At 39.1% G+C, this 27,714-nt stretch overlaps 1 protein-coding gene across 1 annotated transcript; it reads right to left on the reverse strand.

Moving 5' to 3' along the window:
* Positions 1-6,572: 6,572 nt before the first annotated feature.
* lgmn (legumain) lies at positions 6,573-27,349 on the reverse strand. Its single transcript, NM_001005720.1, is given in 14 exon segments — positions 6,573-7,476; positions 8,711-8,778; positions 10,147-10,317; positions 10,418-10,618; positions 12,682-12,771; positions 13,074-13,192; positions 14,402-14,468; positions 15,780-15,842; positions 17,214-17,289; positions 17,492-17,577; positions 18,251-18,332; positions 18,661-18,758; positions 22,075-22,232; positions 27,294-27,349. Coding segments are annotated over 13 exon segments (1,302 nt in total). The 5' UTR covers positions 22,213-22,232; positions 27,294-27,349; the 3' UTR covers positions 6,573-7,433.
* Positions 27,350-27,714: the final 365 nt, after the last annotated feature.

A 27,714-nucleotide genomic window follows, 5' to 3' on the forward strand; every position in this document is an offset into this window, starting at 1 on the left:
CTAAAAGCGTGGATACAGATCTGTCCGAAAGCCCTGCCGATTCCAGGTTCAGCCTTTCAACAACCATGCTGTTAATGCCAGTCTCTTTGGGCAAGGGTGCAAAACCCCTTCTTGGCTGAGAAGGTCGGGCCAATTCGGGAGTCTGAGTGGCTGGTCTATTGTCAGAAGTAATATTTGGGGAAACCAGGACCTTCGTGGCCACCAAGGCCCTACCAACACCACTTCCGCTTTGTCCTCCTTTATTTTCCTTAAAACTCGAGGAATCAACGGAATGGGGGGAAAGGCATATGCTCTTGCCAAGTTCCAATTTATGGAGAAAGCATCTATTATTACTGCTTTCTGATCTGGTTTCCATGAAGCATAACGCATTAGTTTTGCATTTTTGTTTGAAGCCATCAGATCGAGGGAAAAGGGCCCCCACTTTGTCTGAACCATCTTGAAAGCCAGTTGGTACAGTTCCCATTCTCCTGCTATAGGCATCAACCGACTTAGCCTTGTCTGACTTGACTTTGACTGCTTTTTTGTAAATCTGATGCAGAAAAGTCAACAAACTCGTTTGAATGGCTTTCAATTCTTTCCAATTGGATGATCTGCGAATTTCCGATGGAGGCCATTTGCAGTCGTTTTCAGATTCCCTAGGTGAGCTCCCCAACCCCATTTGCTGGCACCTGTGGTGATAGTTATCCAAGTTGGGGAGAGAAGGCTGATCGGTACACTCAGGTTGCTTTCCAGGAGCCACCAATTCAGGGAAAGCAATGTCTCCTGAGAAAGTTGTATGATCTGATTTGGATGCTGAAAATCGCGGTTCCATTTCCGAAGAAAATCGCCTTGAAGGGTTCTGGAATGAATGCGGGCCGATTTCACACAATCCATTGTGGATCCTAATATGCCCAAGACCTGTTGACAGATTCTCGCTGTTGTTATCGGAAAATTGATGAGTGTTCACACAATTCTGGATCATCTGAATTTTCCTGGGAGGAAGACTTAGATCGAATGAAACTGTGTTCACAAGAACTCCCACAAACTCCAGGGATTGGGTTGGAATAGGGGAACTCTTTTCCCAATTGATTAATCATCCTAAGCTTTGAAGATACTTGCTGAACGTGTTGTATTAGTGTTTCCCTGGAATTTGCTTTCACCAGTATATCGTCCAGCTATGAAAAAATCTGAATATTTTCTAATCTTAGATGGGCAATAATAGGAGCCAGAACCTTTGTGAAGATCCTGGGTGCTGTGGATAGTCTGAAAGGAAGGGCTCTGAACTGGAAATGTTGATTCAGGACTTTGAATCTTAGAAACTTCCTGTGACCCCTCCATATTGGAATGTGGAGATAAGCGTCCCTCAAATCTAGTTTTGCTAGCCAGTCTCCTTGATCTAGGAACTGAACAATAGATTTCAAAGTCTCCATCCTGAAAGTGGGGACCCTCAAATGTTGGTTGAGTTCCTTGAGGTCTAAGATCACTCTGAATTCTCCGTTCGGTTTTTCCTGAGGAAAAGATGAGAATAGATTCCTTGGAATTCTTGACCTGATGGAACTTTTGCAATAATTGTTTTCGCTAAAAAATTCTGAATGATCTTTGTTAAAGCAAGTCTCCCCTCTGCTAACCTTGGCATGTTTGAAGTTGTGAAAGAAAACATTGGAGTGTCTATGAGATCTAGCTGATATCCTTCTGATATGATATCCAGAATCCAAGTGTCTTGAATTTCTTGAGCCCACATCACTTTGAAAGAGGAAATCTTTCCTCCCACTGGAGGCGATGGGGCTCGTAAACCTTCATGCTCTTTTCATCGTTTTTTGATCCGGTCTTTTAATATGAAAGGACTGATCTTTTGTTTTCCATTGTCTGGAGAATGATCTACCAGGTTTGTACTGCTTAGCATCTTTATAGGAACCTCTAGAGCCTCTGAACCCCAACTTCCTATCCCTTCGATCTTGGGGTAAAAAGGAAGATCTGCCTGCCGAAGCTTTGGAGAAAATTTGGTCCAATTCGGCTCCAAAGAGGAGATTCCCTTTAAAAGGCAGAGAACACAAATTATGTTTAGATTGTGGATCAGCGTTCCAATGTCGCAACCACTGAAGAACTCATAAATCTTCCAGCTAACTTGATTGAATCCATAGAAGCTTCTGACATAAAGTCATTAGCCAATAAGATGTCTTGGAGCATATAGGAGAGCTTGTCTTTGTCTTCTCCCTTTTTAAGAGCATCTTCTAAGTCCTGAAGCCAGATTTTATTAGCCCTGGCCACGGACGTGACCGCAAAAGCTGCTTTACAAGCCGCACCTCCAGCTGTATAAGCTCTTTTCAATGAAGCATCTTGTCTTCTTTCCATAGTGTCCTTAAGTGACACTCCTTCATCCACAGGTAAAGTGGTTCTTCTGGCCACTCTAGTTATAGCAGCATCAACTTTAGGAGTAGAATCCCAGATCTTAGATCAGATAGAAAGGGAAACATCTTCTTGAATCTTCTGGAAAGAATAGGCCTCCTATCTGGATGATCCCATTCAGAATCAATAATATTTTTAATAACATCGTGTACTGGAAACAAAATCCTCTTTTTGGAGGATGATTTAAACATTCTATCTTGTTTAACTGGGGAGAGACTTTTCTCTTCCAAATTCTAAGTTTTCCTAAAGCTTTAATTAGAGGTTCAACCATCTCAACATCAAAAGAACCATTGTCATCATCGGAATCATCTGATGACAATTCTCCCTCAGAAATCGAAGAACCATGAAGGTCTGAAACAGGCTGATTAACTGCCTCACCAGTCTCCCCTTGAACATGTGGTAGAGATGTCATATGGGGTTTAATGGATTTAAGAACATTATCAGTAACTTGTGCGACCATAGAAGACATAGACTGGTTAAAGGAATCTTTCATCCAGGATATGAGCTCTGAGAGATGATCTGAAGAAGAGCCTGCAGCCTCCTGTAAACATTTAGCACAGAGCCTCTTATCCGGTACAGCAAAATCAGAGCATGAAATGCATTCTCTCCTTGCAGACGTTTTATTTTCTGACAGCACCGATGGCACACTTTGGCCATAGCCGAACGGCTTCTCCAGGGACCCACACAAGGACAAGACCTCGGACAAGGAGCTTCAGCAGAGGAGAGGCAATCTACTGGACACGGGGGGGGGGAGCGACAGGAGAAAAAAGATGGCGGCCGGGGCGGAAGTAACTCTTTTATTTGGTATTTCCTGTCCGTCCACATTGCAGGAGGGATTAACCCCATAGTTGCCCACTGCCATGTGGAAGGATCAGGAAAATGGGAATCTACACAGCTTATCTGTTTTCTGCTATGTAACCTGTGCTTTTTTCGCTTTCTTCAATTTTAAAAGCCACACTCATAGCTACACAGCGCCTTTGTTTTTATAAATTATAGTAGGGAATTGAAGCAAACACGCAACTTTTACCAGTGCAGGGCAACAGAACATAATATATTATTGTTATACTCATTTTTTGGTATTACTGTTCCTTTAAGACAGGAGTCGTAGTCGGAGGTACCATAAAGTGAGGAGTCCTGGATACTAGAATACAGAAACAATTTGGCCATGTACAGAATAAAGTACCCCCGGCCAGTCTGGAGTCAGAAGTTAGTGACTAAAACCACTTGAAGGTGCTAACAACTTGGAAACCCTTTGTGATTGTACCTTTCCTTGTCCTTTATCCCTTTCCCTGCTAACAACGTAGGTTCTACGTTGTTTTAAAAAAAGCAGTTAAGTGCCAACAACAACGAGCAATGAGCCTAGGGGGTTGGGGGGGGTCGGTCCTGCGATGCGATTGATCGCGTCTGCTGTTTGTACTGCTTCCTCCTTCCCCCCAGCGCCGCCTCCCACCTACTTCCTCCCGAGGACTGCAACATGGAGGAGCAGGCAACCGATCTGATCTTCAGGACAGGTAAGTGAGATTTTATTTTTATTTATACACACTTTTACACACACTTTTACACACACTTACATACATTTATACACACATACAACACACAATTTAGCACAGGTTTTCTTATATACACTCATATACACACTGTCACACAACTTTTACAAAAGTTACAAATTTTTTTTTTTTCATTTTACTTCTGTTTTTTCCCCCTAAAAACTGTTTATTTTGACAGCGTGACAATTGGATCAGATATTATCTGGTTACTTTATGACCTTTAGGAGACAAGATACTATAGACTGGAAGCTTTGAAGCGATTTTTAAAAAATTTCACAAATTTTGAGAAAATCCAATAACTTTAGGAAAGCACTGTAACTTGGTAATTTGGAGTAGACAGACAATTGTGCCTACTCTGTATTCCCCAGAACCTGTTCTTTCTAAAAATGTATAATTTTCTGGGATAAACCTTCTAAATTTTGGTTTCTGGTGTATGTGTTTATATTATGGAAAATATTTTTTTTTTCATTTTTTAGACCTTTAGAAGCCTATATCTTGTTACAGAATTGGAATTACACCAAAATTCTACCATATTTTAAAAGCTTTAGGTTGTCATAAAAAAACAATACATTGTTTTCTTGGGTAAACTAAAAGTCCCCCCAAGGAAAGGCCCCTAAAGTGAAACAGTGCAAGATGTTCAAAAACTGTCTGACTTTAGAAGTTCCGCTTTGTCCAAAATGGCTGGCAGTGAAAGGGTTAAAACCAAGGTGCAAAAATAATTATTCTTTGTGTGCAGAACCGACCTGACCCATGCCAACGCTCCCCCTGCCCGGCTTTCCACCCTTGCCACGTTAAACTTATGTGCGCTCAGGGGAGGACATTGGGTGGGGGGACCCTGCTGGGGGTTAGGGGGCCCCAGTGGGGGGGGGGGTTAGGGGACATGGCTGCACCCCCCAGTTCAACCCTAAGTACTAGATTATGTGGCGTGTAGATGAGGGAATATTGAACATGTATGTAGCCATCATGTCAGGCTTGGGGGTGGGGGTGGAAGTAGTGCGGAGATCTAGTAGGCTTGAGGCACGTGCAGGTATTTAGCTGGAGATAGTGCTTATGTCATGCCCAACCAGACAGAATGGGTGCATGCCCAGTGCTACAGCTGGAAGAGAAAAGGTGCCAGTCTGGCACAGCTATTATAGCGCAGGGCTGAGAGGCTGGTAAGGATTTTTTTACAGATCTGTTTTCAAAGTTGTACAGGTATGGGACCTGTTATCTAGAATGCTTGGGGTTTTCCAGATAAGGGATCTTTCCATAATTTCGGTCTCCATACTTGCAAAAAATCATTCAAATACTGAATAAACCCAATTGCCTTCTTTTGCCTACATTAATGAGTAATTATATCTTAATTGGGATCAAGTACAAGATACAGGTATGGGACCCATTATCCAGAAAGTTCTGAATTACGGGAAGGCTCCATTATAAGCAAATAATTCACATTTTTAAAAATGATTTCCTTTTTCTCTGTAATAATAAAACAGTACCTTGTACTTGATCCCAACGGAAGCAAAAGAATCCTATTGGATTTATTTAATGTTATTTTTTACTAGACTTAAAATATAAAGTTCCAAATTATGGAAAGACCCCTTATCTGGAAAACCCCAGGCCCCATACCTGTACTGTTTTATAATTACAGAGAAAAAAAATCATTTTTAAAAATTAGAATTATTTGCTTATAATGGAGTCTATGGGAGATGGCCTTTCTGTAATTTGGAACTTTCTGGATAATGGGTTCCGGATAAGGGATCCCATACCTGTACTGACACTTTTCTGTAACCAAAGTCTGTACACACAAGGAATGTGTGAGATTTATTTATTATATGGTGAGAAATGTAATGCAGAATAAGGAATAAGATGTTTGCTTTCATTTTTCTTAATCTGAGTGCAAAAGGACAAACAAAGCTGACAGTTTCAGCAAACTGGTGTGACTAACTGGTATGATGTGACCATGTTTTCAGCCCAAATGAAAAGATTTTTCATTGGAGACTTCTCACAATCCTGCAAACCCATTTGTGTGACTGACAAATGACTAGATAAGGATGTATACTGTCCAACTACTGTGTAGCCACATTTGCCAATAATTTCCCACCTGATCTCTTAACCAAACATTAGACTAGTAGTGTGTGTGTGTGTGTGTGTGTGTGTGTGTGTGTTTACTTTACTAGTCCAAGAAAAAGAAAACTCCTAGTTGCTTTCTATGGGATGCTGAACTAGGTTTAATATGCTATTGGTTACTTAGATGCTAGCTTTATTGAATATAGAATCCAATATTGTGCAGCACAATACAAGAAATAGTATATATTTTGCATTTTCAGAACTGCAAGCCATGTGAACATTGAGATATGTTTATAAAGCTATGTAACTGCATGTATATAAGTACAATTTCTGGTGTAATGAGAGGCATTGGCTTGAAATTAGCTGTGTAAAAATGTATTCTTTTTAAATTATGTCCATGATTGTGGCACATGGAAGAAGTAATATGACTACAAAGCTTTATAACTATGATATTTCTTTTCCACCACTTAATATACTTGTGTAGCATTTTACATGCCTTTATTAATGTGTCCCTTATGTTTGAGCCAACAGGACATATTTAGTCCTAGGAGGCATCTTAGAGAAAATGAATATACAGAGACAATAAGCTTCTGGTCATCATAAAATATTTAATTCCTTCCTGCGTTTTAATTTAAAATGTGTTCACACCAGGCATTCTTTGCAAAGTAATAAAATAAATCAATTGTTTGTTCAGCATTTGGTCATAATATCCCATTCCACCAGCTCATCCCAAACCCCATGACATTTATCTGAATGAAGTACGTTTGACCCAGGGCCACAGTTTCCTGCAGAAGGGAATCTGTCTCAGTTGCCTGCTGTAGCAGAGACTAGGAGGAGTTATTTCACATTCTAGTTTCTTACTGAACAGACAGTCGGAAAGCAGCTATAAACAAAAATGATTAAAACATACTAAAATGTAAAATAAAAGAATAAAGCTAAAATCATGTTACAAACTAAGACTTGATGCCCATCACCTAAGAACAGTGATCACTACTGTAAGATCCTGTAAATGAAACGGTCGCTTCATGATTAGGGAAGTATGTGGAGTTATGAAAATCAGTATATATGTTTTACCAGTGACACAGGAGAATGGCTTTTTCCCAGACTTCCCTATGATAAAGAACTATTTGAAACATTTAGGTTTTGATCTTTGGATTGTGTTTTTGTTCTTTGCTCTCTAACATTCTTCCTTCTCCTCTATATATTATTCCTTCTGGTATATTCATCTCAGTCCTAGGATAGTAGAATTAGTGGTAGTGTAATTTACAGTTTTGATTGATGCTTTAATTGCTCAATCTTCGAGTCTGATTTGACCCTATAAAGGTAGGGCTAAGGCAGATTTATCGGGTTGCATAGAGTGGATTGGTGGCAGCAGATGAAGTTTAGTGGTTAGGTCATCCTCTGACCCACTCTTTCCTTCCTTTATAAGTTAGTTTTTGCAGGTATGTTTATTCAGTTCCAGCTGTTACAAACTTTATCCATTGCCTTGTGGATTCTACAGAAATATAAGAAATATGGTTAAAGATAAGTGACCAAGAGCATATTGAATAAGACTAATGCCGAAGATTCCGCCCTATGCCTCCTACTTGTGCCTCCACCCGAATGAATAGAATACGCTTAGGTGCAGGCACATGTAGCGAAAATACGCATAAAAACACGAGTTTGAAAGTCTTGCATTTTTATGCGTATTTCGGCTACGTTTGCCTGCACCCGAGCGTATTCCATTCATTCGGGTTCAGGCACATGTAGGAGGTGTAGGGCGGTGGTAAGGTCTGATTCACAGTGGGTTCTGTGTGGTGCCTGTGCTCCTTAAGGAATGGACTAAACTGAAATGCTCTTTATGGGATAGCATATGTATTGGAGCTCTTTCAGGTAATTAAAATGAGATTGTAAGCTCTTTTGGGTAGGGCTCTCTTCACCTCTTGTATCGGTTATTGATTGCTTTATATGTTACTCTGTATGTCCAATGTATGAAACCCACTTATTGTACAGTGCTGCGGAATATGTTGGCGCTTTATAAATAAATGTTAATAATAATAATAAGGGGTTGTCTATATCTGGGAGATACTTATTTACGGTGCTTCAAACTACTGATTATGTGTCCCTCTGTCCTAGTCGGCCCGCGCAAATGCCTCTTTTGCCAATTTATTAAAATGGCCCTAGTCATCTGCTCTTTTAGGACAAAGTGCAGTCACAGTTCACCACTCTGGGGTGAAGGTGCGGATGTGCAACAATGAACCTGTATATTGAGGCAGCACACCGAGCTTGTAGTAGGTTCTGGCCCATAAACAAGAGAAGGGATACACCAGAAAAGTAACATATTAAAAAGTTTGTGATACTATGGCAGAGGGGTGTTGGCTGGTAGCTCTATGCCATATGAAATATTTTTAAAAATGGGGCCTAAAAAGGTGATATTTTGTAAAATAAAATTAGTATTTATTATAGGGACTGTACAAAACAATTTAAAATAGATAAACTGCATGGACATGAAGCCAGCATTCAGGATACAGAGTGCCACTCCTGTAGATTCTATGTTTTGTCAATGTGGGATCATAAGCTGCCTGTATGTGGCCAATCACTAAGGCAAGTACATCTATAAAGAAAAGCAATGGTCTCTATACATGGCAAACTATGCCCCATATATCATGTATTTACATAAATGGCAGAGAAATCCTAGTTCTTCCAAGTCTTGTATATGCATCCAATAATATCATATCACAGACTATTACCTTTCTATGGGATATCCAGACTCACACAGATTGACTAGAGCATAGAGGTGTCTCAGAGCATATTCATACTGCAATACAAAACAAATGGTGTTACATGAGAGCACAAGCTGCTGATGTACATGTGTAATGATGCTCACTTTAATACTGAGAGTAAAAACATTGCAAGCACCTCTGGGTCATACACTGTTAGCAACAAGAAATATAGTATTATTGGGAAAGAGTTGACTGGAAAACCTACAAATGGGGCAGTTTCAGTCACTGTGTTTTTGGCCAATTTGTTACATTATATTCCTACAATGGACCCAAAAACAGTCTCTTGCCAATACCCTGGGGGGTGCACTCATTATTGCTTTAGGAGCAGATTTATCAAACAGAAAAAATCACCCACTTTCTATTCATTTCTATGGGATTTTTAAAAAATTATCAATGAGTGAAAAATAAATATACTTCAAAAAATCCCATAGAAAGTGGGTGAATTTTTCTGTGGTGAGCTCTAATCTCAAATAAATCTGCCCCTTAAGCTGGCCATACACGCACCGATAATATCGTACAAAACCTCGTTTCGTACGATATTCGGTGCGTGTATGGCATGTCGGCGAGTCGACCGATATCGCAGGAAGCTGCTGATATCAGTCGACTCACCGATCGGACCGGTTAAAAGATTTTGATTGGGCGCCATAGAAGGCGCCTGACCAAAATCTGCCGTCAAGGCTGAATCGGCAGAAGGAGGTAGAAATCCTATTGTTTCTACCTCCTTATCTGCTGTTTCAGCCCTGAACGGTGTGTGGCGGATCTGACGATGTTTCATGCGACCGATGGTTGCACGAAAGATCGTCAGATCGCCATGTGTATGGCCACCTTAAGAGTCTTGAAATATAACTTACACTGGGGAAGACCTTATAGAAGCACATACAAAAGTGGAACTCATTTGTCAACACCAGGTAAGTGTGTACCTGGGCAGTAACCCATACCAGCCAATCAGCTAATGCTCTTCTTTACCCAGCTGCAGGTAGAACAATTAAGCAAACATCTGACTAGTTGCTATGGGAAACTGTAGAGCTGCAAATCTGCCCGGTGTTCATAAAAGAGCCTCACTGGCCCTCAAGGAGAATGTACACTCTCAACCCAATTTTTATGGTTCTAGATTTGAAGGGACGGGATCAGACCCCAGATTAACTTGTATTAAGTTATTTATAATAACCTTGTACTTTTTAACTTGCAAAACAGGCATCCAACCCCTTTGTCAAAGCTAATTTATTGTCCACTGCAACTGATTTAGCAAGAGATTAAACAACCTCACAGCCCTCACTGTAAAAAAAAACTCTCTTCATGTAATGTACTAGTAGTAATAATTTATGATTTTCATAATTGCTTTAGTAGGTGCATCTCTTCATTCATCACAAAGGGTTTGTTCTAGTTCTAAAACAGTTCCTTACCAGAGGATTGTGCCAGTTAAAGCACTGTCTTTTGAAGTGTTCAGCTGCATCCCTATAACAATGCATGTCGTTGATGATAACCTGGTCAGTCAGAATCTCTTCTGTGAGCTCATCTGATTCAGTCACCATGTTTACAATTTTCCTCATAGACTCTTTTATCAGTAGTTTTGCCTGAAATGCAAAGAATATATGAAGTAGCTGAATATGGCCCTACAGGCACATAGTCACATGGTGCCATTTCTAAAGGCTTATGTTTTAAGACTGTTCTTACCTCTTGGTGTGTCTTTATTTCTCTTACAATATCTCTGGCCTGCAGAATGTCATTTGTGGCCATCAGTTTTCTTTTTAGGATTGCTAGAGGTACATCAGGACTGGGAGTCAGGTCCATGTGTTTCACAGGCTCTAGATTCAGTGGTGGGGAAGTGATCTTTCCATTGCCCTGAAACTGGTTCACTTTCATCTGTGATATTGTCTGGGGAAGAGAACAGGACAAACATAAAAAACATCTTAGGGGTTATTTATGTCTGGGAAGGCAGTGTGCAAAGTTAAAAAAACAGACACAAACGGTCATTGGTTCGCACTTTGCACACTGCCTTCCTTAAATGAATTGCTGCAAGTCTCTTTGTTATGTTTCTCTATAAAAACAGTGCCATCTGTATTTGGCAGTGCCGTATTCACGAGGGGTGGTGAGTGACAAAGGCTATTTGGCTACTATAAGGCATAGAGCACAGCCAGTTCCTGTGCAGAAGTGCTATTTTATGAGCACAAAGGCTAATGCCACACCAGGCTCATTCTTGGCCTGTGTATATCAGCCCCTATGCTCTGATCAGCCTACCCCTGTGACCGCACCTGGAGCCACTGTGTTGGCCCAGGTGCAAGTACATGGAGGGGTTTGGGTGCCTCATTGACAAAATTTGCTCTGTATGCCTGCACCTGGGCCAATGCAGTGGCTGGGGTTGCAGACACAAGGGTAGACTGATCAGAGCGTAGGGGTTGATGACGAGAACCAGTCTTGTGTGGCTGTAGCGTATGGTGTGCAACAGTATGCCCATTACTGCTCTTGTGTACAGCAGATAGTGAGTTCTGGACATGATGATGAAAGATGGCAGCAATGTATCTCTAAAGAAATTTAGTCTATATACATATGCAACTTATATTTGTAACTATAAACTGTAATTAAATTAATTAGATTTTGCCTGCTATAACACTCTTTCCTTTTCCATGATTTCACTTTTAAAAATTGAAGCAGCAAACACTAGCCCAAAACATGTTTCAGCTTACCCCTGTGCCTCCCCCAGTATTATGCAGCAGCTAGCAGCTCAACTTCTAAATTGAAAATGTAGATCATTTAGAAACACAGCTATAAACTGGCCGGTTCCCTGTTTTTTAATGATTGGAAATCCCATCTTGCTAAATCCAAATCAGCTATGGGAGGAACAGATTTTACTCAAGTTGATAAGACAATGTAACTGCAGTCACAGACTGAACATAGTGCCATACGATGCCTGCGATTTTAATCCAGTCCTTCTAAAAAAATCTGATTTGCTCATATGGCCACTATGATTAAATAAATAGAAATGCTATGTTTTCAGCTATGTTTTCAAAATAAAATACCTGTACATTGGTGAGAATGCTGCATCCAAAAAAAGTAGAAACTAAAGCATGTGCAGCAAAAGCTGCTTGGCCAATGTGCATGTTCCAATAGCTGGCTAGGGCACTGGATGGGAGGGGAAGCAGTGACATAAGCCAAGGCTTATATTTGGCTTCATTTAGTTCCTTCCCTCTTAAACATCAATCACAGTGTGTATTTGTAAATAAATCGGTCCTACTTTAAGTAAATGAATGATTTCTCATAATACCTTTACAACAGAACTCCAGGGTGACTTTTATATTCTATAGAAAAAGTTGGAAACCAACCCAAATGGATATTTACTTCCCTGAGAATAGCTGTCTCCTAAGGCTAATGCTGTACGATCGTATTCTTGGCAAGCTGAAAAACTTGCCGAGAATACGCCCCGCTACTGTCAATTCGGCCTACCTTGTGCCTGCACCTGAATGAATGGAATACGCTCAGGTGCAGGCACGCAGCCGTATTCCATTCATTTGTGTGCAGGCACAAGGTAGGCTGAATGGACAGTAGCGGGGCGTATTCTCGCCGAACGTTTTTCAGCTTGCCGAGAATACGCCCGTGTGGCATTAACCTAAGGACATAAAAAGTAATTTGGTAGGATCCCAAACTTAAATTTGCATTAAAATTTTGAAGCCAAAAACAAAACTGTGATCAAAAAAATTATGTCAGTTATCAAGGGCTTTAAAGGATTTAAACCCAACCATGGCAAAACCAAGCTATATACCATTGTTTTAAATATACTTCCAAATGCAAAATGCTGTGTTTATGAATACACAATACCAATATAACAATATATTTATGTTATAACTGCAAATATGGCAATTTCATGTAATGGATGTTATTGTAAGTACTGAATAGAATATTTCTGAGGACAGACAAACGAGAATGTGGAGAAGAGAGCTCACCCTGTTCCCATACTGCATGACATGGCTAGTGTTCGTGTGCTGCTTCACCAGAACAAACTGTTTGTGTAGTGTTTCTTTGGTCAAGTCCTCCTGCAAATAAAGCAGATGAGATAGATAAATAATGCAAAATAACCTAAATGCAATATTTTAGCTGCAAAATTGTTGAGTTGTACATGTATAAAACATGCTGCTTATCAGAATATAGCCATCATACAATAAAAATCTAATGTCCAGAGATAGCCAGCTCTATAGTTGTGGTTCACTAACACAACCTGGCAACTGCTAGCTATTAATTTCAACAAAGTCCAAGAAACTCCCAGCACTGTAAACTGGTCATATGCAGCAGCCCAGTGTCACAGGCTGAAAATACTAGAGTTTCTAGCTATACTCACCAAATCAGAATCTTCCATCCAGCTGACACTGTATAGATCTCCCAGGTAAGTGTCACGTTTCTCATCATAGTAACAGGCGTATGATGATTCGTGGGAGTTGGCAGCTGTGGTTGCATATACTGTATGAACAGAACCAAAGGTCAAAATCTTCTTCAGTTCACAGAAATCACACCAGGTATAGGCTTAGGTACTTACTGGGGACATGTTCATTTCCATGTAACTTAATGTAAAATGCTTAGAGTGCTCCTCGTGCTATCATAAGGATATAACCTGACCCCCCCTGCTATTCTGGCAAAAACCTGTTTAACGAAGCAGTAAACTTCTCCTGATGCTTTCCCAATCAGTTCTATTGACTGATATGAGAGGAGCGAGAGATCAAAGCAAAGGATCGTCTGCTTTAGTAAAATAAGCTTTAGCCAGCTCTTGCCTTGGCTGAACAGCAGTGGGTCAGGTTACACATCCATTATGTTAGCAGTGAAAAAATCATGAAATTGAAACAAATGTCAGTTGCAAAAGTTTTCAGAAGAAGGTATATGTCTCCTTTAACATGTGTAACTTACACTAATGCCCTTATTTATCAGTTTTCAAGTTTGTGAATTCCAGTTTGTTTTTTTTTAAATGGAATAAACTCTTATATTGAATGCTCACTTGTTTATTAATATGGTAAACTCATGCAATTAAAAAAACTTAAATACCTTGAATTTTCAAGTTATAAAACTTGAACTCAAATAAAACTCCCATTGACTATATAAAGCTTTTGAATGGCAAAGTTTTACATTCAAGGTTTTAGGTTTTTTTGCCCGTAATAACTGACGTACATACTCTCCAGAGTGTCAGGGACAAGGCTTATTATATTCAACTTAGCCCTGACAGAAATAACTATTCTGCTCACAGCGATGTGTGAGGGGAGATGCTGCAAGGAGAATCTTCATAGTGTAGAATTGTGTAACTAGAAATGCTTTATCAGCAAAGGGGTATCACTATTTGTTCCAAAAACTCATGAGATATGAAACTCAGTGTCCATAAAGCAGAACTCTCACCACATGGGTGGTACAGAAACAGATTGGTTCCTGACGTATAAACAAATCGCTTAACCACTGTCACAAGCTTAAACTGTTTCATTTCTGTATTTTCTCTTAGTTCTGCAGCTGGAGATAACATATTTCATGTATGTCTTTTCCTCTCTGTGTACTTTCCAGAGGTCTATTATATTATAAAGTTCCTGGACTAAAGTCATAACTGCTTTCATATGAAACTAGTTAAACACAAAGTCTAATATGATCTAAAGGGGCTGCAGATGCAAGATGTGATATCAGTTCCTCACTTACCATTAATATTATTGGGCAGGTGGTTCATCATGGAGCCAGATTCACAGGCCTCAATGTAAAACACCAACTAAAGCAAGAAGCAAACAGAATGATTAATAAAGTGATTTGTTATATTAATTTTGTGCCTCATTACCACAGCCCTATAGTGCTTGTCCCAATATCAGACTGCTCTAAGATATTTTTAGTTCTCTTACAAGTACTGTCTGATTCTCAGTCTGGGAAAGATCAGCACCCTTTTACCAAAAGCTACCAGCTTCTGCTCCATTTACTTTGTATGCATATGTGTGATGACACAAAAAGCATAGATTTGCCCTGTTGTGTCAGTTTTGTGCATTGTCTCTATCTGACTGGCCTCTGTGCAGATGGCCAAGCTCAGCAGAAGTGTTTTCCAAAAACCTACAAGATAGCCAATGGGACAACGTACTCACTGAGCAGGCAGTGCTATGCCAGCAGGGACTATCTGCCACAAATCAGTCATGGATGGGTGGGGGCCAAGTGAAATGATGCTCACTTACATTAGAAGCAACCAAATGGTACAATATCTGTATGACTTTGTCCTGAACAAAAATATTTCTTCCTCCATTTTAATAAATGTGTAATAATAGGTTAAATAAGTGTGTGCAAAGTCAATCGCTGTAACTTTATAGCAAATTGATTGATTTATCAAACTGTAGTTCATAAAAAGTGTCTTATACATGCATTATTGCTGGTTCAAATTCAGTTTTTTAAGACTTCTTAGGGTTGATTCACTAAAGGTCGATATTTCAAGGGCTATTTATAGCATGCATTAAAAATTTTATTGCGTCTAATTTTTCGCGTCTTAACACGTGATTCACTAAAAGCATACTTGCGTTGATTTAGACGCAATGCTGTTTGCGTTATTTAAGTCGCGAAGACTATTTTCGTGCGGTATTTGACAGGACGCGTGCTAATGAGCGCATTGCGCACAAATAGTCGCCGCGTGCGAAATAACGCACGCCATATTAGCCATACACGCCATTACTTTCGTAAAACTACTTTTATGAAAATGACCATTTCCCTGCAAACTGGAGGCTGCATCACTCTAGGGCCAACACAGACTTGAATAAATCCCACTGCAAAGTCCATATTGTGTTGCCAAAACTCATTAACTGTACTTTTCTATAAGTACCGCCTGCCTCAAGTAGGTGTTATTTTTCGCACAGACAAATGCAATATTAAGCGCGTCTAAGTGTTTGTGAATCATGCGCTAGTATTATTTCTGTGCGCAAATTAACGCATGCGATTTAACACATGCGGTAATACTTTAGCGAATCGCGCATTTTTTTCACGTCAATTTTAACGCAAAGATCAGCCCTCTTTTGTTTCCATTGTCCAGGTGAATGATGCAGTTAGTTACCTTTTTGTACGTCTTTTTCTCATACATAAGCTGAATGGTCTTGTTCAGTTCCATGACATGCAGCTGAAAGTAAATACAGAAATCTATTAGAGATGCAGAAACTGCACTTTGATAATAACATCTGTGCCTGTGTGCTGCATATTTAGTGGACTCTGGTATCTTTTTTGAACATTTCAGTCTTTTATGAGATCTTGATAAATATAAATTTTTTTAGAGTTTTAAAAAGATCTGAGGGTACAGCACATTTTGTATTTACAAATACACTCATATGTCCTTTCTGTCCTGAAATTGGATCAGTGTGTTGCTGCAAGACAACATGACTAGAAATAAAGTGTGAGGGATTCACATTTAGTGAGTATGGTATTGGCATTGCACAGATTGCTTATTGGTGGATACTCCCCCAACAGAAATGTAAATACATGACCATTTGGGAATGAAGTGTGCAACTACAGCTAGATCTCTCTGATTGGGAGACAGTATTTCTCAGTGTCAGGAGCACCAGATGCTGTAATCATGTGGTACCATCTTTAAAGCTTTTCCTTGAGTGGTATCTCATGCCACATCCTATATTAACCCAGAGATTCCTCCCTATGTTAGAGGCAATGTGGAGCTATGGACACACTGATTCATATCTTCTGGGACTGTCCAAAAATACAGACTCCCTGGAAAGCACTGCTAAACTTATAGCGCTTTTACACATACTCTCACCTGACTTGGAAATAGCAGAAGCCTAATGCAAGTACTTAAAAAGCATAATATAATATGTTATCAGAAAAACAACTAGATTCTAATTTAAAATGCAAAAAACTGCTATTTGGGTAGCACGTAGACAGGCACAACTGCTGGTTACCCAACATACAGTGTAACATGAGTTATTGGTACAGATAAAACTTTTTAGCCTTGCCAAAGTGCCAGTTCCCTCAATATCTTGTCCTTTCCCATACGAACATTTCCTTTACTTCCTACCCCCTTTCCCAAGTATGGAACTTTTTGCTAAATTGTAATTTAAATATTTTCTACACAGAGATGCTGTTACTTTTTGTTCTTAAAACTCTAAAATCTATAGTTAAAATCTTCTTCTCCAAATACACGCATATATAGCCATACCATGTTAAACTTTTACATTTGCACTGTTTTTCAGGCCCCAGGAAAACCTAAGATATGTGTAATTACTTATTTTCCTACAAAACCACTCCCTTCCTAATAAAAACCTGCCTACAGAATGTTTCTCTGGTCCATGAAAAAGTAACTTGGATTGTAATGTTAGTGTCTATGATAGATCTGTTTTAGACACTTTTATTACTCTCCCCCTTATACCCTGTATATGTCAATGCCATTTTTATGCATGCCTGATTTAGTCAATTCTGTAAAAATATAATACAAATCAAAAGTAAAATAGCTTAGCCACAATAACCTCAGGGGGTTTACACTTACATCATCATTGGGAAAGGCCAACAGGCCTGGTGCTCCGTGGTCTGTAAAGTATACAAACACGTGATCATTGGGGCCACTGAAAGAAGACAAAGGGGAATATCCATCAACAAAAATACACTTCTATTACAATGTAGGTGGTTTGTATGCCACAAATCATGTTATCATCAGAGACACGCACACACACATAAAGTGATAAATTAAAACCCACGCACTGTAGGAAAATTAAAAAGCCACAAAGCCCTATTTGCGTTTCCATATGAATAACCATAGGAGCTAACCTGTGGATGACTTTTCCTGATCCTTTCCCTTTGACAGCTTCAGCATCACCACTCAGGACAGCCAGAAAATTTTTAGGGGTGACATCCTAAAGCACAAGACAGTAAGAAAATAAATAATAGTTCATTTGTTTAATGAAACAGTAACACTAATGAAAGTGTTTTATATGCATTAAATATAACGTACTGTTACTCTACACTGGGAAAAACAGCATGCTTGCTTCAGAAACACTACTACAGTTAATATACATAAGGTCTTGCATAGGCATAGTGGAAGCCATTATAGATGTTAGATCAACAGATACAATTTTTAAATGTAGAAAATATATTTACAATATATATTTGACTTTTTAACATTACTGGTGCGTTAAGTGGTGACCATGGCATAGCCATAATGTATACAAATATACATGCAAATAAGACTTCATTACAGAATATAAATACTCCAGAATGGCACTTAAAATCTGTTCTAATCTTACACTGCCCTACACATCACATGATCAGCTCTTTTTATAAAAACCCATTTTTATAGTGTCCCAAAATCTACTTCCTGTTACTGAACATTTTTCGATGTACATAAGGACAGATGCAGAAAAGCAACAAGCATTTATCCCCACTACTGTATGTCAAGTGAGATGGATAGATGGATTAGAAGATACTGTTCTTCCCTGTTTTTCAGCGGAATACAGTTTAAAATTAAAACCTTTCCTAGTAAGTTCTGATTCAAGGCATAATAAATGTGGGCTTGCTTGCACCACTTACATCTCCAGTATAGTCCTTCAGAACTCCAGCATACACATCAGTTCCATTGGGCCTGTTGATAATGATTCCTTTGGTAGGATTTCTGAAGGTGAGAAGAATAGGTGTTATAGAGGGAATTTACAGACACCTTTGTTTTATCGGCAATTCTATACAAGGATAATTCTTTCAAGTGAAAGCTTTTATTTTCACCCCAAGGCAGTCATATCTCAGCATTTAACACATCAATAAGTTGTAAATACAGTGCCTAAGGCCAGAAAGTACATTACAGGAATGGCTGCAAATGAATTTGCCCTACACAGCATTCATATAAAGCACACAATGCTGGTCACTGCCTTATAATTCCAGTAAACGCTGTATATTATTTTTCAGCCCTGGAGAAGCATGGTCCTCTGAAACATAGTGATACTTACTCTTCGTTATTGGCAATGTCATCATACATCATGACAACAATCTGCTCATCAGGGATACCATTCCTCTTCACTATTTGATAGGCATGGCACACATCTGCCTGGGAATGAAACATACTATTAATTTGCAGGCATTTCCAGTAGATATATTATCTGACATATTTACTACAAGATCTATGTGAGTGTTGGTTTGTATTGGATGCAGCAGAAACACTGGTATTTCTCTAGTACACAGACCATCTTAGCGTGTCTATAAGAATCACAAGATATCTCCCATGCGACACACATCATCCAAAATCAGTCATTTGAGTTATTTATGATGGTGTAAGCACTTACCATTAGACCATAAGACTAGAAATTACTCAAGAAATGCCATGAATATGACCACATCCTACTGAAGCACAAGCAGCTGATCTTGAGTTTCTGGGACAAGCCCATAAATTAGAGGAAGAGACACTTGAAAGAGGTTTATCAACTGGTCAGACTGCAAGTCACTATTTTCTTAACCTTCATGGCTGGAATGTCACTGTGACATTGTGCAACAAACACAGCTTAATGTCTTCAGTTCTTCTACAGCTTGTCGTAGGCGTAGTCGAGTCAAGAACAATTATAATATCTTGACTGTTTACTAAATTAATGCCCATTTTTCATTCCAATCAGTGTTACGTGCTGCTTTGACATACAGTCAGGCCCGGGCTAGCAATCTGTGGGTTCTGGCAAATGCCGCAAAAGATGCTGTAAGGTGCCATTGAAAGTCATTATTTAATGGGCCTGTGGGGGCTGTTTGGGCCTATGTGTACCTGAAATGCCAGGGTATATTTTAAACAACAAATATACTTTTCATTCCCCTATTTTCTGTTTCTGAGCAACATGTCCTTTCCTACCTAAAAAATACCACAGGACAGTGCATGTCTCAGTCCCCACACATTCATTCACCTTTCTAAAAATCCTGTTACTCCTTAAAGGAGAAGGAAAGGTAAATACTAAGTAAGCTTTATCAGAAAGGTCTATGTAAATACAGCCATAAGCACCCACAGAAACGCTGCACTGACTTCTCTGTAAAAAGAAACAGGATTTGTTGTCTCTTTGTTTTCCTGTGCCAGAGACATGCAGCTCTCTGCTCTCCTGCTCCCCCCTCTTTCAAGAATTTTAAGAACTCACTCCCCAACCCCTTAGGAATGTGTGATCTGAGCCAATCAACAGAAAGCTTCCTCATAGTCTTACACACTGAGCATGTACACTGGTCTTGGTCCAGGAGCGAGGCATTATGGGAACCTTCTTTACAGAGCTCAGAGTTTTTCTTTCCTATGAGGCTTCTGATAATCTGAACAGGAGAAATATGGGGAGACTTAAGGGCACTATTGAGAGAACTGAAGGTATGCCTGCATCTTGAGATTAACTTTTTATTAGCCTTTCCTTCTCTTAAACAATGCACTCATCCTGCTTATTTATATTTCATCTTTTCCCCCGACCCATCCATACTGCAAGCTATCACAAGTTTCCAATACTAATGAATGCACAAAATTCAAGAGATTGTGTATAATTCTATCCTTAACTAAATGAGTGCAATTTCTTCATGCAGAGAAGTCATGTTGGTACCAATTGGCAGACGAATTCCTCATTTACTAAGTGACACTTCTGAGAGTCTCTCTTCAGGACCGGAATTACAAAATCTTTTTGGCTGATCAAACACATTGCGATATTTAAATGACTATAGGCAATAGGTCAGTAAAAGCACTTCACTTTGGCCTGAAAGGCCACTTATGGCTCAGCTATATAAATCACTGTTTGAGCTCTAATATACCACACTATGCAACTGCAAACACACAGGCCACAGTCAGCGCCACGTCAGCACTAAACTTAGCAGGGAGCATGGGCACAAAATGCCAACATAACTATGACTACTTTCATTTAAGACATAACATTTGAGTAGATTTAAAAGCATATGTCATTGTATGTGCAAATCTTTTTTTACCTTTGTATCAGAGAAAGTTTGCTGGCTTCTGTACACCCATCCACTACATGGAATATATGTCCAAAATGTTATCATATCTTTCCCACTGAAGTTTCTTCTATATGTCACATCCTAATGTATGTGGAACATCACTGAGCATATACTCAGAACCTGCTGCTTACATACTTTTTCTCTTAAAGAAGTCATTAAATACTGGAACTTTCTAATTGATTCTATTTGATTTTCTATTTGAAAATGTTGTAGCAACGCCACCATTCTTTGCCTACCATGCAGCAGACTGGTCTAAACCAACTACTGACTACTACTGGACTGGGGGAATTTAGCTCCTATGATACAAAATTGGTTCCACCATTTTAAATTCTGTTCTTACACAGGACAGCAGTGATACACAAGAGTCCTGCTCACTAAACATACCCAGTCAAATCAGTGTATGTATTTTGAAGATAGCTGCTATCATAATAAGCAGCCTACTAAAGAATCTTACGAAATTCAAATACATATCAGTAAATACTGCCCTTTTAGGCTCTGGTCTGTGCATGAGTACAGGAGTATAGCACTTAAAGGGGAACTCCAGATTCCAAAACAAAATTTGTTAAAGAGCCCCACGCAACACAGAAAGCCCTAATATTCCTATCACTATGATCTGTTTCTTCAAAAAGTATGAATAAATACCATATTTGTATGCTGAAATCCAGCAAAACAAAACCTTTCTTCTCTTTCTGCATCATTTGAAATCCTGGCAGGGGAGGAGGGACTAAGACATTGATCTTACAAATTGTAACTTCTCCACAGACAGCATTCAGGAACTACATAACCCTTAATGCACTGCACTGTTCCTTTACTTATTGAAATCATGTATGCAGGGAATTGTGGGATTTGGAGGATGCAGGCTTGAGGCAGGCTGAGGACTACTGTTACTTTTTCTCAAAGTAGTCAGACAGATCAGCATCTGGCCTAAAAATGTCCATAGCTACAGATTCCCTTTAAAATAAAAAATATCTGGGCAGGCTAATTTTTAACTCTGAATTTACTTCATCTTGGGTGATAAAGAAACATAAACTTTTATAAATACTCCTTCTTCCACAGTTTGCCTAAAAGTGTATTTTCTGATAAGCAAACACAGCTTTTATCTTGGGGGCCCAGAGAGAGAACCTTACCAAACGTAACTGTAAGAGTCTAAAAGCTTCCACAAAATAATTTATGTAGTCTAAAGTAGATGGTAACAGTAATGCTGTATTTCCATAGGTAAGGATAATAAAAGGACACAGAATGACAATGTGTACAAAGGCAACTAGGGTTTGGATTCAGAATTTGTCCAAATCCTAAAAAAATCTGTTGCATCCCTACTCAGTACTCATAATCTTTCTTATAAGGGTTATGTTTTTTCTGCAACTGGTAGCCCTATAAATCCACAACTCAACAAATAATGGCTCTATTATTACCTGGTGTCGGTAGTTGTACCAGCCATTGGAACCTGCAACAAGGACCACCCAGTGCTTTCCTGTATCCTCTGAGTTGCTGAATGGCAGAGATGTGGCTCCTAGAACAAAGCTTACCAGTGCTGCCAGATGAAGAAGCATTTTATATCTATAACAGCAACCTGTAAAAGGGAAGACAGTTAGAAGCAGAATTTGACCCAGTAGTCATTACTGCTACTTTGCAGCACTAGGATCCTGAGTTTAATAATAAGGCAAGGAGTTGTATGTTTGTATGTTTTTTAGTGGATTTAAACTGGGTATAATAGTGTCATCCCATATACTCCAAAACCATACATGAAACTTGCTGGCACTATATAAATAATATAGTGAATTTAGGAACCTTTGTGTAATCTTTGTATCTTTCTCAGTTTTAGGCCATATATTTAAAGGCTTTTACCACCAAATTTCTTGCAGAATTCTCTGTGCCACTTTTTCAAATCCATTATGTAAATAATGCCATACATGAGAAATTGCTACTTAGCATTTATAGTGATTTATAGTGATGCTACTGTGAAAATAAAAACATCAGAGTGTTGTGCAATGCTATAGTAACGTACTAGAATGTAAATAGGAACATTTACTTTTCTTCTTAAAATTTGAATATTTGTACTATTTTTTTAAATATGAAGTGCAGTGCTCCATGTTCCTTTCTGACAAAAAGAAGTCACAATACTCTCACACTTATGGTTGCAGTTCTGAATACAGGTGATATGAAACAAACACAATTATTTGTCTAATTTCAATTCCCGGTATTCATATGGTGACAAAAAAATGCCATAGAGCATTACAGGGATTATATATCATTCACATCAGTTCTGCCCCAGTGGAGTTTACTATCTAAGGTCTCTAGCAAAGTTCACTCCAGATATATAATATACAAAGAAATATAATATACAATGCTATACTATCATTATTACCTCTATTCAGTAAGATACAAAGCGGTCTCACCCTCAACTTACTGCTCAATAAGCTCTCTTATTTTTGACTAATAGTGAGAGACTATGGGGGGAATTCACAACAGTGGAGATTTGTGAATAAGGTGGGAAATCTGACAAATCTATCTCCACAATTTTGTCTCAATATTGCCACTTTTGTGAATTCCCCCCATGCCATGTGAACGCCTCTTTATGATTATATAATGGGCTATATGGCTGTGTATTTACAGCTTATGGCACAACTTTGTCTTGGTAAATTTCTTTTGCACACAGAGACTGTCCTGCAGCTTTGATGTAACACTGTCTTTTTCATCTCTTCTAAACTCAAGTTGGAGGTATATTATATTTTGAATTACTGCTTTACCAAGTGAGGTAGGTACATTATTACTTATAACAGCACATCCTGAGCCCTAGACAATGCTTTCAAATAGATCACCAATCTCTTTACTTCAACATATCAATATTTGCAACATTAACATTATTATAAAACCAAAGATAAGAATATGTTCATTTTTTAAAATGTAAAATCAATTGTTGTGGTTTCTACTAGAATGGAAACCAGATTTGTTGTTAAGAGGCAACTGCCCATGGCACTACGTGCAGAGAAGTAGTTTAAGGTGGGAAGAGTACGGGCTAGTACGTATATAGAGCAAGATGGTGACAGTACAGCAGGAGATTGGAAACAACACTTTATATAACTGTTGCAGCCCTTTAGTTTAAATGAATATATAAAATGACCCATTTAACACAAGCCTTGCTGTAGTTTAATAACAATTATATAATTATATAGTTCCACTTCAAAAATATAATAATGCCTCTGTAAATACATTTTGCACATGACCCCACCATTAAAGTCATATAATTTAGAGATTACCCTTAACTCCAGTATAGCTGGGACCCACCATCAGTTCTAGCAGATGCAACATAGAGCAAAGAGCTACTCCCATGTTGTGACTGTGACAGGCCAGAGCCAGGTCTTACAAAACCTTTACTTTTTTCAGTTTAGACCTTAGTACCAAGCTAACTGGCAGGGGCCAAGACAGAGTCTCCAGTTTTAAAGATGGCAATACATGTAAAGATCAGCTTGTTTGGCGAGGTCGCCAAAAGATAAGACCTTTCACAGATATGATCACCTTGAGGCAGGCAATATTGGACTGATCCAATCATTTGGCCAAACGATTCAATCACAATACAGTACAAGCAAGCCAGGTATCAGTCCAGGAAGCCCCTGGGAAAGCCCCATTCATAGGCCAATAAGCTACCAACACGCTCTGTCAGCAGCTTCTATCGGCCCACGTATGGCAACGACAAAAGAGGCAATTAGTAGCCGTGACTTTTAAAAACCCAGTCACAGCTACTAATCGCAGTGACAGCTAACTCTATATGCAATTGTACAAGTTGCCACGAGTGAAATATGCCATGCAGGACAAGGTGCCATTGTTATGCCCATAACAGTTAGTCGCCACAACTAAGTTTTTAAAAATCCTGGTGATAACAGTTAGTCGCCACAACTAAGTTTTTAAAAATCCTGGTGACTAATTAGCCTGTTTGTCTTTGCCCTAATGCTTACATTCGCTTAATGTGAAAGTTCCATAAACACATTTTAGCCTTCTCCCTCCCTTAGAGCTGGAACGCTTGTTCTTGTAAACAGATGACACAGCAGGAAGAAATGTCCTTAATTCTCTGTAGCACATGACAAGGGAAACTACAGATTAGATAGCAGTTGGTTTTTCCTCATTCCTTAGCACCGGCATGTCTATGCACTACTATATGCACCAAACACAATCTCATGCTGTACTACAACCCCCAGCAGCCATAGAGGGTGCTAGGCTGGTCAGGTGCTATGCTTGGATACACTTTAAATAGTGCTGCATATATAATATATATATATATTTATAAGAATATTATAAAATAGTAACATGAATCTGGCAGAAGATATTTAGTAATTTGTAATGGTTCCAAAATGATTTTGAAGAAAAAAAACTACCAAAACATAGCTCCAATTGCAGAGTAGCATCCACACCTTGAACGTGAACCAGCAACACAGGGATATGTACTGTAACTATAGTAGCAGTGCTTTATAAATAAAACTGGATAGGTGTGCTCAAAGGAAAAAGGAAAAATATGTTGCAACACAGTTACTGGAGATGGCAAGGGCTGTGCAGTAAGGAAGCCTAATAGTCATATTCCGGCAGAGCTGAATAGAGACTCTCTGTCTGTTGCAAGAGAAACTCACCCCAGTAGAGAGCACAATGTACTAAGATATGATTGGAGAACCACAGAGTTAGGCAATTACAATAATATCCAATATCCAACTATGTACAATCTATGTAACCAGTTTTCTGGATCTTATCAGGCAATAAACATTGATGGCTTTGTTGCACTGACCCAATACTGGCATCACGATGTGAATCTTTAACAAAATCAAGTTATCTGTTAAGCCCAGTTAACTGAGGTGTGACAGCATTCAGCAGCATCAGCAAAAATACAGGTTTCCCCAAATAGAATGCATGAAAATACTAATGTTTGGGCCTTGCTTTAGGGAAAAGATGCCAGCATGTAGAACTTGACTGCTTACATCCAACTTTGTACTGAGACACAGCCACAAATTATATGCAATGAATATGATTCAGGCTTCATGTGAACCAGGACCCACATGGGCAGAGTTTTGGAATATCTGACAAGCAACAATGGTTATTTGGCCATACACATGGATGTGCAAACTACAGTGCTGATGAACCTACAGAAAATCTAGTCAGATAGCCAAATGTAAGCACTGCCCCATACTGTTCCAAAGCAACCACTGAATATACATACCACCAGTATGTCAGAATGCCTGGTTATAGGTTTTAGGCAATTAACTGTGGTTTGGTTGCAACATGATTTTTGGAGGCACAAACCCATGATCATTCAGTTTGGTTTCAAATGACAGAACTGGGTGAAATATTTGCAGATTAACTTGCACCCCACCTTCTCAACATATATATATATATAAATCACAGCCAGCACCAAGGGTCTTGTGTTTCAGAGATTCTGAGTATTATCACATTTGTATGTACAACTAACATACATACAAATTTGATAAACACCAAAGACCCTTGGTGCTGGCTGTGATTTATTTTTTATAATAAATATAAACAAGCTAAACCTTGTTTAGATCTGTTAAAAAGATCATCTCCCCAAAGACTGTTTAGTATTTCAGATATTTGTTAATAGTTAGGTTTCTTTAATTAAGCAAAAAACTGTATATATAAAAACTATATTGGCGCAGTCCTCCTTAACACTATTATTGTACCACAAGAGGCAATTTCCCAGCTTTCTGATAATTTTCCGGGAAATCGTTTAGAAAAAAACTCTTGAAATTCCAGGGAGTGTTTACAATTTACTAAGCTGGGATTGAGTGCAAGCAGCCGTACATTTGCCAGTCACCTAGGCAAGTAATGCAATGGCTAGTAACAGAATGGCTAGTAACAGAATGGCTAGTAACAGAATGGCTAGTAACAGAATGGCTAGTAATACAATGGCTAGTAACAGAATGGCTAGTAACAGAATGGCTAGTAACAGAATGACTAGTAATACAATGGCTAGTAACAGAATGGCTAGTAACAGAATGGCTAGTAATACAATGGCTAGTAATACAATGGCTAGTAGCTGCAATGTTTCCTGCGCATGAGCTGCTCTAGGGAAGCATGCGGATGAGTGACCAGCCCTAACAAGAATCTGCAATATAATCATGATGTGCAGAGTAAAGCTCATTGCTGCAGCCATGGAATGTTCAGAAATAAGCAGAAATGGTGTAATAGGTATAGGAATGAGAGTAGCTATTCCCTGGTTTGTAAACATACCTCACAGATACCAACTGGCAAAGAACTATCTCACAAAAACACCGGAGGCAGAGAGACACGGTCATGCTTCATAACTACAAAGCCCATCATGCTCAGCGAGATACTGCAGGCATTATATATCTAATGGAGCAGAGCTAGAGACACGGGTGTGACTGGAAGGACAGCTCTGGTACATCAGTAATAGAAACATTACCATCAGCCGCAGTAACAATGTCTGTCAACAACATCGTAATTCTTCACATAAACCGCCTGTGTCCGATCCAACAGATACCATGACAGTCATATGTGTATGTATAGAGATCTCCCTATAATTACACTACTGTACGTTATAAATAAACAAGACCCGAAGAGAAGTCACGTTCAAAGCTATTGGCATATCAATCGGGAGTCCCAGACATATTACCTGATAGCAATCTGGGGCTTTGTATCACCAAGATCCCTCAGCCTTGATAACAAAAGGATATCCGACCACAGACCAGAGGCGAACTGGCAGCAAGTCACTGAACCCTTTTACCCAGCTATTGGCATTGTATAGCACGGGGCGTGATCGGAAATGACTGACAGCTCAGCCCACCAATCATTTGCACGAAATGATAGCACAGCGTCAAACTCGTGATCCTGACTCATCACATGATGGAATTTTTTTAAGGAAACTTTACTGAACAGGTTGATTGTTGGTTTTGTCACATAATAATGCTGTGTTGTCAGCAGATATCTAAAAACATACGGTGCTGTAACATTATTTGTGTGTAGCATGACTTGGGCTGGCACAGTGTTAGGGGCGTGACTTGTATGATCCCTGTATGATCGGGTTGTATGGAGTG

This window comes from Xenopus tropicalis, chromosome 8, assembly GCF_000004195.4.
Source record: "Xenopus tropicalis strain Nigerian chromosome 8, UCB_Xtro_10.0, whole genome shotgun sequence".
Taxonomy (NCBI): domain Eukaryota; kingdom Metazoa; phylum Chordata; class Amphibia; order Anura; family Pipidae; genus Xenopus; species Xenopus tropicalis.